At 37.1% G+C, this 14,985-nt stretch overlaps 1 protein-coding gene across 9 annotated transcripts in view; it reads right to left on the minus strand.

Annotated features, from left to right (window-relative positions):
* The window catches only part of St7 (suppression of tumorigenicity 7), a 257,756-nt gene that overhangs the window by 134,375 nt on the left and 108,396 nt on the right, over positions 1-14,985 (minus strand). The window contains exon 1 of one of the 9 annotated variants that reach the window (XM_047560748.1): positions 8,505-8,604. The exons of the other annotated variants lie outside the window; for them this stretch is intronic. Within the exon in view, the coding sequence (XP_047416704.1) occupies positions 8,505-8,589 (85 nt within the window). The 5' untranslated portion in view covers positions 8,590-8,604. Of the gene's footprint in view, positions 1-8,504; positions 8,605-14,985 lie in introns of those variants that run through there. 9 annotated transcript variants of the gene reach the window in all.

Raw genomic sequence — 14,985 nt, forward strand, 5'->3', positions numbered from 1 at the left:
TTGCTAAAAGGACTTAAATTTGATTTTAACATAGTTCTGCCTGACTCCAAAGCCTGTACATTTTTTTCCCCTGTGGGATCTAGCCAGTGGAAGAACCCCTTAGAACTGCAGTTAGAAACTCAGGTTTCAGAGCCACTTGTGCCTAAATTTATATCCTGTGTTTGCTTCTTTCCAGCTCTGTGCCTTTGGACAAGTGACTTGAGAGTGTGTGAGTGTGTGTGTGTGTGTGTGTGTGTGTGTGTGTGTGTGTTTGGTGGTATGGGGGACTGAACCTAGGGGCACACTACCACTGAGCTACATCCTCAGCCTTTTTTAATTTTGAGACAGGATTTCCCTAAGTTGCCAAGTCTGTCCTCAAAGTTGTGATCCACCTCAGTCTCCTGTGACATTAAATTAAATGTCACATGACATTTTTATTTTTTATTTTGTGATAGGGTCTTGCTAAGTTGCTTAGGGGTCTCATTAAGTTGCTAAAAGGACTTAAATTTGATTTTAACATAGTTCTGCCTGACTCCAAAGCCTGTACATTTTTTCAAGTCTTTTGAGTATACTTGAAGAAAGAAAACAAAAATGCCCAAGTTTCAGATTTGCTGTTAGAGGTTCCCAAAGTTCACTACCTCTTTTGAAATGACAATCTGGTACTTCAAGGACAGGCTCTGTGCCTGGGCTCAGGGAACCCCCTGGGTCTGAAAGGAAGGGGCTGCCCCAAACCACGGCTTCAGTCTGGGGCATGCATCCTCGCAGTGAATTCCTCCTGAGATGGGTAGTTTTGGGGAGGCCAATTAATGAGCCATGTTATTACCACACAAACCTCAAGCAAATGACTGTTACTCTCCCTCCAGGCTATTGTTAGCAATGAAGGATGATGTCTACACATGTTTGTTTCTATTCCATTATTCACTTATCTCACTATGTGTCAAGATAAAATCCAGGCCTGCACATGGAAAGGAAGCACATTTATCAGGACTTAAACTCGGACATTGGAAGATCTGGTTCCTTTCTGCAATTCTTTGTTAGGCACTACTCATTATTCTTTATTTAAAGTTATCATGCGAACATGTTCTAATGCCACTTAATATTTTCTTAAAGCATGATTTTTAATGATAACGTTCCTTCTTAAAGATTTTATGTAATTTACATGTACACTCCAGTCATTGAAAATTTAGGTTGTTTCCAACTCTTCTGATGTTTCTAATGCTTTCATAAATGATAGTGACTATCCTTGTACTTAATGTTTCTATGGCATCTCTAATTATTTCCTTTGACTGGATTCTTAGAAATGACATCAATGGGTTAATGGCTACAAGCATTTTAAAGTCTCAATTCATATTACCAGGATGGTTGTGCCACTTTCTCCTCCAGCAGTGTTTGAGGAGCACCAGTCTATCAAAATGAGAAATTATTGCCCCAAAGTAGGAAAAAAGAGAGAGAGAAAGGAGTGAGGGAATGAGACAAGGAGGGAAGATGGGAAGGAATTTCTTTAATTACTAGACTAAAATTTTTCATGTTTATTTTCTCTAGTTTTTGCTCTTTGGGGAACTAACTACTGACTCATGATTTATTTGTCTATTTTTTTTCTATTGGAATGTCACTGACTTATGAAAACGATTTCCTTAGTAAGTATGTTAACCTCTTATGAGTCAGATTGGTGTAATTTTTCCCTAGGTTGTCTTTTAATTTTCTTCCTGAGTTTTATTTTCAGAATTTGAAGGGAACATTCTACATAAAACGTTGAGGAAAACATTACTGGAAGAAAACCACTATGTTCAATTTGCTAGAAAGTAAAATTTGCTGCAATGTTCCCCTCTGCCTTCTAGCTGTCTTTGATGCAGAAAGTGGAAAGGACACTGAGCATCTGATGACATGCTAAAAACCAAAACAAAATACACACTGTTTCAAGTGCTCTCGGCAACTGCATAACAAATAGTGCTCACTCACGTGCAAACCAGGAATGCTGTTCATTACAGCAGGGACAAGAGGAGAGGCATGACTACTTATTTAAATGCCTTCTAAAAAGTGAAAATCAGACAGAGACAGAACATAGACACCATTAAAATGAGATATTTCTCAGGCTTCCTCGCAAGCAAAACCAGATTTGGAAATGAGAAGAATGTAACATGAGACAGACCAACAGCTGCAGAGAAAAGAAAACAGGGACCTAGCTGCTGAAAAGAAATATCAGGGGGAAAAGCACTTGCAGACTACTGGGGAAAAGGATGTTTTTAACATAAAATCCACCTCTTTTAAGTATGAAATAACCTGTTTCCTATCACAAAGCACCAATGATTTGATATGCCCCCTTCCCTATTTTGATGTTTTTCCTCGCCTTTATTCTTTTTCATGCACAGAATTGGTATGTACCTGCCTCTTATTTTTTGAGTTTCTTAGAACCATCATCATGAATGACATATGCATTACACAGATGGACACATCCAAATGACATAGAATTGGAACCTACTGTACAAAAACCAGGAAACAGGAAAAAAAATAACAACCTGAAATTAGTTTGCTCATATCACTTTTAATCAAAGTAAAAACACAAAATATATCCCACAAAATCAGAAAACAGCATACCATGGTTTCTGAAAATTATAAAAACTTTCACAACTGCAATTTTTAAAAGGCTAATAATTTCTAAAGGCACTGAAACTTGATTTCCCCCCCATAAACAATAATAATAATAATGGCAATAAATATTCATGGAAACTTCACAAAATAATCACCAGTGTGTCAAATGCTTTATATTCATTGTCTTTGTTAACTTTCACAACTTCATAAGTGTCATTTCCTGCCCATGTTTACTGATAAGGATAGCGAAATCTGGATCACTTAAATCCCAGGGATCAGTTGTGCTTTCCTGTATTCCCAGCAACTCAGGAGACTGAGGTGGATCACAACTTTGAGGACAGACTTGGCAACTTAGGGAAATCCTGTCTCAAAATTAAAAAAGGCTGAGGATGTAGCTCAGTGGTAGTGTGCCCCTAGGTTCAGTCCCCCATACCACCAAACACACACACACACACACACACACACACACACACACACTCACACACTCTCAAGTCACTTGTCCAAAGGCACAGAGCTGGAAAGAAGCAAACACAGGATATAAATTTAGGCACAAGTGGCTCTGAAACCTGAGTTTCTAACTGCAGTTCTAAGGGGTTCTTCCACTGGCTAGATCCCACAGCAGTTATCATCCTGGATTCATATGAACAGTGTACACAAAAATGTATTCACCGATGTCTCCACTTGTGATTCCTTTCCATCTGCCCTGCCCTCGCCAGGTCAATCCTCCTTCCTCTTACCTGGGTGATCACAACTAATTCTAAAAGATGGTGCCATTTCTTTGGTCTTTTTTCTGGGGATTAGCAAAATCTCTTGATTTTGTAGCCTGTACTTGAACTAAATTTATTACACAGTGTTATGGCAGAAAGTGTCGTTTCTGCTGCTGAATTTAGAATCTCACATTTAAGTTATGTGTGTGTGTCTCTGTGTGTGTGTGTTCTGATGGGGATCAAACCCAGGGCCTCATAACACTATGAATCCACTCCTAAGTTATGCTCCCAGGTCCTACTATTTGGAGGTTTATGATATTTTACCAAAAGTCCATCTCCTTGACATATATTCTCAAATAATTTTTCAGCTTTCTTTTTTCCATTTATTATTACCCATCTATTACTATTATTTATTTATTAGTGAAGAGAAGATGGAGAAGGAAACAAGGCCAGGAATCCGGTACTCAACAACCTGCTTTACTTGTGCTGCCTTTATATGCTTACAAAGAAGTCTCCACACCTGGCCTAGTTTGTGTGCTGAGCCAAAAACAAACACAAATGCTTCCTTCTTTTCTTTGTTTCTTGAGAGTTGAGTTGAGGGAATATACCTCTTTACATGCATATAACAGTCAATACATAATATTATATAATCATATATAATAGGTAAAATATATATATAACCCCCATACTCTTTGCTAATTACTTTATATGTAACAGTCTTAATTTCCTAGCAAGGCTGGGCATTGCCCTATTCCTAAACTTGTTCTGATTCCTCCATGGATCTTATTAAAACAGAAAAACAATAATAATAATAATTCATGCTATCAATAAATAGTTGATACATTTCTAACTTTATAAGTTGTCCTGAAATATATCCCATCAATATATGTGTGTGGTATTACAGGTAGAGTAAGTGAATATTTTAACCAACATGCTAGATTCATCTTCAGGGATCAGTAAGCTCCAACTTACAAGCAAAATCCAGCCTGCTGCCTGTGTTAGTAAATAAAGTTTTATAAACACAGCTATGTTCCTTAGTTTATGTGATTCCACAGTTGCTTTCATGCTAAAACAACAGAGTTAAATAGTTGTGACAGTAACTGTATGGCCTGCAAAAACTGAAGATGTTTACCATCTGGCCCTTTACAGAGAGTTTACTCGCCCCTGGTTTACATTAAATAAAAGCAGGCTTCTCTAGTATTTTCTACTAAGGAACCTCTTAACATCAGGGAAAATAAGTATGTATTCATAAAGGGAGTTATGAGCCCCAGTTTTAAAGCAAAGTTAAATAACCATTTGCCCCTTTCCACCCTGTTGGGAATATGTCTATTTTCCAATGATGCTGCCATTTCTCAAACATTTTTTAAATTTGGAATTGCAGCCTGATGTACTTTCTTTTCAACATTCTCAACTCTGACAAATATTAGTGCTTCGAAGGAAGACTTTATTTTTGGTAAAATAAAAAATATTTTATATGGCCCAAACTAGATACCAGCAATGTCATCAAATTGGGTATTTCTGGGTTTTGTCACAAACTATGATTTTATATCAATAATGCTGTTATTATTATATGACTTATGAACTAATTCAGACATTACCTGTGGTGGTAAGTTTTGTGTGTTAACTTATCTAGGCTACAGTACTATTAATTTAATCAAACACTAAGTATTGCTGTGAAGGTATTTTGTAGATGTGCTTAAAGTACATGATGGATTGACTTTAAGACTATCTGAGACACTCTGGGGAGGCCTGACAGATTCCACTGCAGATAAGTTTCCCCTTGTGCCTAAGAGTTTCATACTGTCCTTCATGATGGCCTGCCTTCCCCATTTCAGACTTGCATAGCTAACCCCCAAAATTATGTAAGTCAACTCTTCTTCTCTCTCTCTCTCTCTCTCTCTCTAATAGTATGCAGCCAGTAAAAACCAAATCACATGGGAAAACGACCACCCAATTTTAGCTTAAAAAATATATAACTATGTATACTTGGTACATAGACATATGTACGTTTCTACAACACAGTACAGAAAGAAATGCATGAGGATATATATATATATATATATTAAACATTCCAATAATTATGTGACTTTTAGTTTGTTTATTTCATTATAGACTTTAAATTTTCTACTATATGTGATGGTAGGGGGATTTCTGTCTGTTTTGGTTTTTTCCTTTTTTTTTGTTTTTTTTTGTTTGTTTGTTTGTTTGTTTTGGTCCCGGAGATTAGGTCTTGCTAAGTTGCTTAGGGCCTTGTTGAGTTGCAGAGGCTGGCCTCAAACTTAGGCTTCTTCTGCCTCAACCTCCCAGGTCACTAGGAGTACAGGCATATACCACTATACCTGGCAGTGATAATATTTTTAATTAGAGGAAAAAGGTTTTAAAAGCATAAAATAAAACTAGGAACCATAATGTATTTATCTTTGAAGAACAGGGTTATATTTCATACTTTTTACATTCTTTAGAATCTCAAACTTTTCATATGCACATGTAAATGTGTATATAGTTTTATAAACAATTGCTACTTTTTTTACTTCAATGAATAAGTCATTTTCTTTCTTTCTTTTTTTTTTTTTTTTCTTTGCTTTTTGCAGTACTGGAGACTGAACCCAGGGATTCACCCAAGTTAGACAAGCACTCTACCACTAAGCAACATCCCCCACTTTTTTTGAGACAGAGTCTCACTAATTTACTGGCCTGGAACTTGAAATCCTCCTGCCTCTGTTGTCCCAGTAGTTAGGGACTATAGGCATGTACCACCAGCCCAGCTTAATAAGTCATTTTCTAAAGCAGGAATTTAGAGAAATTTCTAAAAGAATATTTTAAAAATAAATAAATATGAAAAAGAAATGAAAAAAATTAAAATTTTTACAATAAATAAGATATTCCAATTTAATTTAACACAAGATATTTTTTAAAAAGTTGATAGAATAATACCAACAACAAAACAAAACCCTCTTATCTCTTTTTCCACATTTTTCATTGAGCATTATAGTTGTACATATTGGTGGGATTTGTTGTTACATATTCATACAGGTACACAATAAAACAATACCATTTGGCCATTATAATTCCCCAGAATTTCCCCTCTCCTTTCCCTCCTCCCTTCCCCTGGTCTCTTTCCTCTACTCTGTTGAGCTCCCTTTTAATTTTCTTGAGATCCCCTACCACTGCCTTTCTTTCCCTTTTCCTTCTCTAACTCACACACAAGAGAAAACATACAACCCTTGACCTTCGGAATTTGGCTTATTTCACTTAGCATGATATTCTTAAGATTCATCCATTTTCCTGCAAATAACATAATTTCATTGTTTATGGCTAAATAAAACTCCATTGTGCATATATACCACATTTTCTTTATCCATTCATCCATAGAGACCTAAGCTGGTTCCATAGTTTGGCTACTATGAATTGTGTTGAAAACCCTTCTGTCTTAAGAAGTTTATCTAAGAGAACTAAAGAAGAAAATGTTACATATAAATATTTTTTATTTATTTATATGTATCTGAATCCCACTTTTAGAAAAATGGTACATGAACAGTGCTACAATTACAAAATCTTCTATGAAATTACTTATTTTGATTCATTTGTGACTACATATGAATAACACAGAGATTTATCTAGAAACCTAAAAGCTGTCCCCAAGCCAGAGAAGAAGAGCCACTTAGGAAGCCAATGGCTCTGATTTAATTCGGCAGGATGCAATGAACAGTGTAACCATCCCAAGCACTATCACCATCCGTCACTGGCAGTGGGCTGGTGTCACGTCTAAATTGCTATACTACAGCTAATTATGAGGCAAATGAAACAGTAAGAGAGAATTCACCCTGAATGATTGACTAAGAGAGTGGACACTGATTGTCTTGGAAAGTTTCGCATATACTAATTCAAACTTTATTACCCATAAAGACATCCATGCAAACATGACCCTTTGTTCTTTTCTTTTTCAAGCTTTAGAACAGTAGGAATGACCCTGATGGAGAGCATCTTTCTTCGTACCATGTAGCTGGCATTCAGCTCCTTCTTACTGAGCATTAATTTCTAAGTCTCACCGTGCATTTTAAGCAGCATTAAGCTACTGCATAGTAACGAACTGATAACAGTATTATGGTTGCATTAGAAAGAATGAAAGTAGCATAGTAACTTGGATTCACAATATTTATATGATAACTCAATAAGCACACTTAATTTGTGACAACAGATGGTGGGATTAATTAACACATATAAATCAGGAATATTTCCTAAAACTAACATTGTAAAAACATGATTATAGTTCTTGAAATTCTTAATTTTTTATATTTTATATTTAAGGCACTGAGATGCCCTACAGCATCTTCTCAACATCAAAGAGCTACAAACTATGCTTTGGACTCTGTCAGTGTTGTAAAATACTATTAAATATAACTAGCTATAGCTAAGAATTCTTCACTTTTTGGTTCAATTATTATAGCAACACTGATTCCTAGAAAATTCTAGGGGTCATACATACTTTCTCTTGAAGCCATAGTTTTCTGTCTGGGTCATTTTTTCTCCCAACTATAAACTTAGGAATCTATACTGTTACATCCATTTCAGCTCTAAGACAAATGACCAAACTTCTAGTGACAAATTAGCACAGGATTAAAGCTAAAAATCTACACTTTTATAACTCATGTCATAAAGAGCTAATCTCACTAATAGAAATCAAACCTTAGAAATCTTCACAAGAGAACTCAAACCTGCAATGGAATATCTCTATTTGTGAATTATAAAATCCAAAGTCTGGTAAAATGCATTTTTTTCAGATTTGCTGAAAATAAGGCAAAACCACATGCTTCCTATAACAAAAATAATAATAATTATTACTACTACATATTATCCACTCTAAATGGTGAAATGTCATAAGAATCTTATTTGGAGTTTTTATAGCTTACATTACAATACTTTTAGCACAATGTCTACAACAGTATAAAAGAGTTGCAGGATTCCTAATGTGATTCCTCTACTACCAGTTCTTTAGGATCTTGAATAGATTTGTGTGCTAACTAGAACTCAATATAGATGTATGTTTTATGCTTCTACCTTTTTCTAAGGATATTATAGAAAATAGTAAGGCAATATTTATAAATCATTCAGAATTCCATATTTTCTAATATGTACACACACACTTATTGGATTAACTAAAGTCTGAATAGTTATCCTGATTCACTAAATTCTAAATTGATAACATGGAAATGAAAAAAATCTACTTACAGTTTTGCCACAGATTTATCAAGATATTTTCTCTATTTTTGTTTGACAATCTATTTTTAAAAGATATGTTCTGAAATTCTCTCATTACTTCTAAGGAACATTAGGAGAACTATTTAGTCATAAGAATCCTCTGCAGTTCATGGAGCAACTGCTCTGGAAAACTCCAGGGCAGGGAGGTGAAGGGGTGTGTCCTTCTCTAGCTTTCTTCATACTGGTTCAGCCTTCACCCAGTGGACAGGCTCTCTCCTGGGAGCCTGAGAAAGCTAAGAGAGGAGGACAGCACAGAACAACCCCTTCCCTGACTTCTCCCAGGGAGCCAAGGAGTGGACTTCAGGGGAAACAGTGGGCTGCAGCAAGAGACTGACCTTCCTAGTCTTCCAATTAGTCCAAAGCTCTTAATTTGGGAGCAAAGTAACATGTAACCCTAATGATCAAGTTTCCACTGTGATCCATCTCCATCCACCTCCATCCCTTTATATCTGTAGGTCTGACTTCTGTCATGGAACAAACTAAAAATAGTCAGCATGATTGAGTTCAATGGACATAAAACATATCCTCAAAATTAAAAAATGATAACCTTTGAAGTATAGGCGCTTATTTATTTAAGCCATATGAAGGACACTAGTCAGTATAATTTTCACGAATAGGATATATGTTAACAGATTTGCAAAGATATATGTTAACAGATTTGCAAAGCATTTGAGAGTAATTATTTTCATTTTTATTCCTCATAAAAATGCTTAGAAAGGGGTATGAATTATTCTGACCTTATTAGGACACCACTGGTATCACCTTCATCCCCAGGGGATAGCTCTTAAATGTTTAGTCCCTTGGAACTGAACTAGAAAGAAGGAATTAACAATACTTAAAACCACTAAATTCTTCAATAACCCCAACTGGGATGTCTACTCATTGTTCAACCACAGTGCTAATTAATCTTAAATCTTTCTACTGGATTGTGCACCTGTACCAAAAAAGGTGAAGAGGACATTATTCACCATAGCCCCACTACTTACTAGTAAACAAACATGACAGTCAACTACAACTAGAGGTCTAAGAAGAAGCCAATCAAATTTAATTTTGCAGGGGATCTAACTGAAACACCATTGTGCATTTTGTTGACTGAAAGTTTTTAAATTTTTCCGGACACCATTACAATGATTTAGGTGGTTTAATCTCTCAACATCTTATTAAAACAAAAGTTCTATTATTCTGCCTCCTTATTTGATGTCACAGTCTATAAAATTACCTTCCTTTTCTTTGTACAGTCTGGGCCTGGCTAGTCACAGATGTGTGTACATTTGCACTATATTTTGTCAAACTAGTTAATAGTATGTTTGGAGGATGGGGAAGGATGGGCGGTTTGGATGTGGTTTGTGTTCCTGCCAAAGTAGTATCTGTGAGGGGAAAAAGATCAGCCATCTACACTAGATACTAGATTAACTGTATATAAGAAATCATGTAGCAGTATCCACTACTATATCATTAGAGTATAAATGCACAGAACAGCCACTTTAAAGTAACTCATGTGTTTTTTCTTAATTTAAGAAAGAATGAAGATCAAAACTTAATCTAAAAATATTCTGATGATAATTTTAATTACACTTTTTCCACAGTTCTTAGAATAATACTTTTTAAAAATTTTATTGTCCTAAGAGAACATCATCCACATGAGATGGAAAATCTGAGGTTAGTTCCTGACTGATTCTTGAAAGCTAAGAAAGTATATATTTTCTTTGTTTATTTGCATAACAAATACTTGCATACAGCTTGGTCAGGCACTGTTCTAAGTAATCCACAAATACTAGCTCATTTAATCCTCATAGCTATCCTACAAGGTAATTACTACTATTGTCCCCATTTTATTGCTGGGGAAATAGACACAGAAAACTTAGGTGATTTACCAAAGTCAAAAAAGAAGACGGCAACAGAAACAGGCAGCTGGAATCCAAACTGTGTGCCCATAACCACACACTAGCATCTCTTTTCAGGCTACCAGTTATAATTACCAATATTGATTATTCAATAACTGTGGGCCTTCCTGGAGGATACATGGATAAAAACAAAAAGTAAACAAAATACCTGTCCCTATACACATATAAGGTGTTTATATCACTCATCTGAATAGAGTTTTATCTTGCCATGTCCCAAAGTTCCTTTCTCAAAGATCATACATTCTCCCCCTAAAGCAGGACATGTTGTATAACATAGAACAATTTGAGTTAATATATCACAGACTGTTTTCTACTTCCAGATCTATCCCATTCATTTAAAATGCTACACAATATTAGACTGTATAAAGGCCTATAGGTTTCAATAGCCTATAGATTTCTAACAGTTTTTATTACTGAGGGTTTTTTTTTTTCTTTCTCTCTTTTAGAGTGGTACCGGGGACTCAACCCAAGGAGGCACTACCACTGAGCCACATTACTATCCCTTTTTATTTTTTTTATTTTTAGAGGGTCTAAGTTACTCAGGCTAGGTTCCTCCCACCTCAGCTTCCCAGGTCGCTGGGATTACAGGCATGTGCTACATACATAGCTATTACTGAGTTTCTTCAGGTCCTCCCCAACACCTCTGCCCCTAGGTCTCATGCCAGTAGCTTGCTTACTGACACATCAGTTTCAGACCTGTTCTGCAGAAACTAAAGCCCAGCATCTGAGAGACAAGTCCAGCCTCAATGTCCCCTTGGTGATTGACAGCACAGCTGCCTGGACTTGAAAATTGCAAGCCTATCACTGTTGAATGCTACCCTTTGCCTCAAACTCCTTCTTGCCCTGGTTTCTGTGTGCCCTTACTACACCTGGTGCTGAACACCACTTTGGACTCTGGACTGATCTGACACACTTAAAGTTGAACTAGCTAAAGTGGCTGCCATCTCTTCCCAACTCTGGTTCCTGCCACCAGCCCTACTCTGTCTGGCCAGATCCCAAGAAGTGACAAATCAAACAAGTTCAATAGATAGTAATTAAACTGCTGGCTCAAAAGCCCAGAACAAGTTGTCAATAGGACTTCTCAGTGGACTCCTGTCACTAAGCAAAGATGCAATTTTACTTTTAGTTTTAAAACTTGAACTCTGTCCCACAGGATTCTTAGAGAAAACAGTAAAGAGTAAATAAGGCAAAAATAAGCATTATTTCAAAGGGAAAATGGCAGTAAGTGCAAAACAGGATCCAGGAAGGACTTGGCACTTCTGAAACCAAATGTCCACTGATCATGATGGCTTTATTTTGGTTTCTGTCTGAGTTGAACAGAAATACTAACTCAACAATTACATGGGTCTTTTATTTTCTCCATTTTCTTTCTTTTTATTCTAGTCTAGAATCTTTAAGTGAGCCATTCAGAAGAGATGAATGACATCAACTGAGGGATAGGGTTGAATGAGGCTTCAGAAAGAGGCCTTCAGTGTGCAAAATGCAGAGCTCACTCACGGTTCTTCAAAGAATGTACTAATATGAATATGCTTGTGCCCAATCCATATGGCTATCAAATAATAACTAGAGAAATGTGAAGTTGAAAAACCTTTCCTCCATGAAATAAGAAGCACTACTTATGACATTAGTACATATGCTCTTGCTTTACAAGGAGGAGGATGCTGAACTAATCACTGCAGTGCACTGAATAAACCGTGGAAGACCATCATCCACCTGGAACCTCTCCCTCACTGTCATACCCCTGGGGATTTGTTAGTTTAATGACCAGTGGTAACGACAGTCATACGAAAGGTCAGGAGATCTCCTGGTTTACCTAAAGTGGACCCTAAATTGTAACGAAAGAAAAACAGCACGGAGTTTAGTATGTTCTGCCTCTCACACCTTTCTCACAGGCCAAACGTGACAACCAGTGACACCTAAATAATGAGCTTTCCATGCAGCTTCCCCAGTGATAACTTTCTGAACATCTGATGACCAGATCATCATCCAAACAGTGTGCTGATTGGGTTACCCCGCTCCTCTAGCACCTAGTCACCTTGTCTATTTACCCCAGGGTGCTATACAAATATTATTACTTTCTTTGCTTTAATACCTTTATTTTATTTATTTTTATGTGGTACTGAGGATCGAACCCAGTGCCTCACAAGTGCTAGGCAAGCCCTCTACCACTGAGCCACAACCCCAGCCCCCATGACATGAACAGGGTTGGAAAGCCCTGAATGCATCTTTATCAATTAGATTTTCTAGGTCTTACCCTGACGTGGCCTACAAGGCATCTTTTTCTTTTCTTTTCCCTGTCACTTCGGATTGAACCTTGGTCTACTTTACCACTGAACTACATCCCCAGCCCTTTTTATTTCTTATTTTGAGACAGGGTCTCTCTAAATTATCCAGGCTGGCCTCCATCTTCCTGCCTCAGACTCCTAAATTGCTGGGATTATAGGCATGCGCCACCACACCAGGCCCATATGTTCTCTCTCTCTCTCTCTCTCTCTCTCTCTCTCGCTCTCGCTCTCGCTCTCGCTCTCGCTCTCTCTCTCCCTCTCTCTTTTTTCCCCACCCTGTGGTACTGGTGATTGAACCCAGGGATACCTTACCCCTGAGTCACAACTCTGGTCCTTTTATTTTTTATTTTGAGACAGGATCTCACTAAGCTGCCAAGGCTGGTCTGGAACGTGTGATCTTCCTGCCTCAGTCTCCAGAGTCGCTGGGATTACAGTGTGCATCATTACTTCTACCCCACATGGTGTCTTTGAAGAACATGTCTGAGCTGGAAAAAACCTGGTATCACCTCTTCCCAACTCCTAGTAACTGATGTTAATTTAATTGAGGAGGAACAACTTGAGAAATACTGGGTTAAGGTTGAGATATTTTTTAGTGCAGGATGTGTCTAAGGTTTGGACAAGCTGAATGTACTATAACTCACTAAGAGGAGGGTATAAGACACAATTTGTTTATTTAAAGGTAGAACCTTTAAAATATTTTTTAAACTGTGGTAAAATTGCACATAATACAAAATTTAACTTCTTAATCATTTCTAAATGTACAGTTTAGTAGTGTTAAATGCATTCATGCTGTTGTGCAATCAATCTCCAGACCTTTTCTCTTGTAAAATTGAAACTCTACGCCCAGTAAACCACAGCTCCCCATTTCCCCCTCCCCCCAGCCCCTGCAAACACTCTTAGAACATCTTTTACAAGTAGTAATTCACAGAACACACTTTGGGAAATGTTGCTTTATTGCTCATAATTCATCCCCTTATTTTACAGATTATAAAATGGGCCTGAAGATGTTAAGTAAGTTGTCCAACATCACAAGTTAACAGCCAGATCTAGAAGTCAGTCTACCAGACTTTCAGGCTGGTCTCCTCTCATAACATTAAGAGTAGAAAGCTAAAATAATCTTCTAAATATTCAAATTCTATCACCATATGTTCTAAAAGCACTTGGTGTCTATCAGGTTCATTTCAAAAATAGAACTAAAGAAAAGTTCCCCACAGCTATACTCAGTCCATGATTCTCCAAACCACAGTACCCAGAACTTCAGGAGGCCCCAACCTAAAACTGCAATGCCTTCCTGGAGCACGAATTTTACTTGATGATCAGAAAACTAAATATTCTACATAAAATAATCATGGATAATATTACAGGTTAGGACACAAAAATCAATCTAATTTAAAAGGATTTCAAGGGGATCATGCTTCCACCGTGACCTGCTTTGGCCTGGGGTCACAGCTGCCTAGGACGTACACTCCTATACAGACAGCATAAGAAGTACTAAACTGAGGGGAAGCCTAAAATCTACAGTAGGGCCTGGGTCACCGCTCAGGAAGGGCACCCTGGTAACCCATGATCCAAACTGTGCTTTCACATGTACCTGGAGGGATCAGGACAATTACTGAAGGTCTTAGTGTGTTGTCTCTTGCTAAGTATTCAAAGACCCAACAGAAGAACAATTTAGGGGACTCTTACCATAATAAAAATCACCCAAAGAACATAAAAAGGGGTGATATCATCTGTATCATGGTTAGGATGAAACAGGAGAATTGGTAACAATGAAGAAAGGTTGAATCAATCTCCTATCCTGAGGGCCCACACTGCAAGACAGTATTTAAATTTCACTAGTTACTTCCTCTTTCTGCAAATCCTACATCCATAAAACCTATAAATTTATGCTATATGCCCATCTAAATTCATCCTTGCAAAATTTAATTATAACTATTTTATAATAAAGAGTGAAAAAATGCCTTATTGTCTGAAAATTATCCAAAAAGGCACAGTCTTCCAAAAATAATTTTGCAGAGGGAGGATAAACTATTTTCCTCTTAGATCTTTAAATTTTTAATTTTCATCTATATGCTGTCAATAAAACTACAGAAATTATCGAAACAGATTTTCAAATAAAAATATGTAGCAATAGTATTCTTTCATTTTAGCTGGGCTTAAGCAGCTGGCTTGAAGCAGCTGGCAATCTGAGAGCAGAACGCAGCCAAAGGGAGCCAAGTACCTCCTTGACCAGCATCACGTGCCAGTGCAAGGTCTGCTTCA

This window comes from Sciurus carolinensis, chromosome 8, assembly GCF_902686445.1.
Source record: "Sciurus carolinensis chromosome 8, mSciCar1.2, whole genome shotgun sequence".
NCBI classification, from domain to species: Eukaryota; Metazoa; Chordata; class Mammalia; order Rodentia; family Sciuridae; genus Sciurus; species Sciurus carolinensis.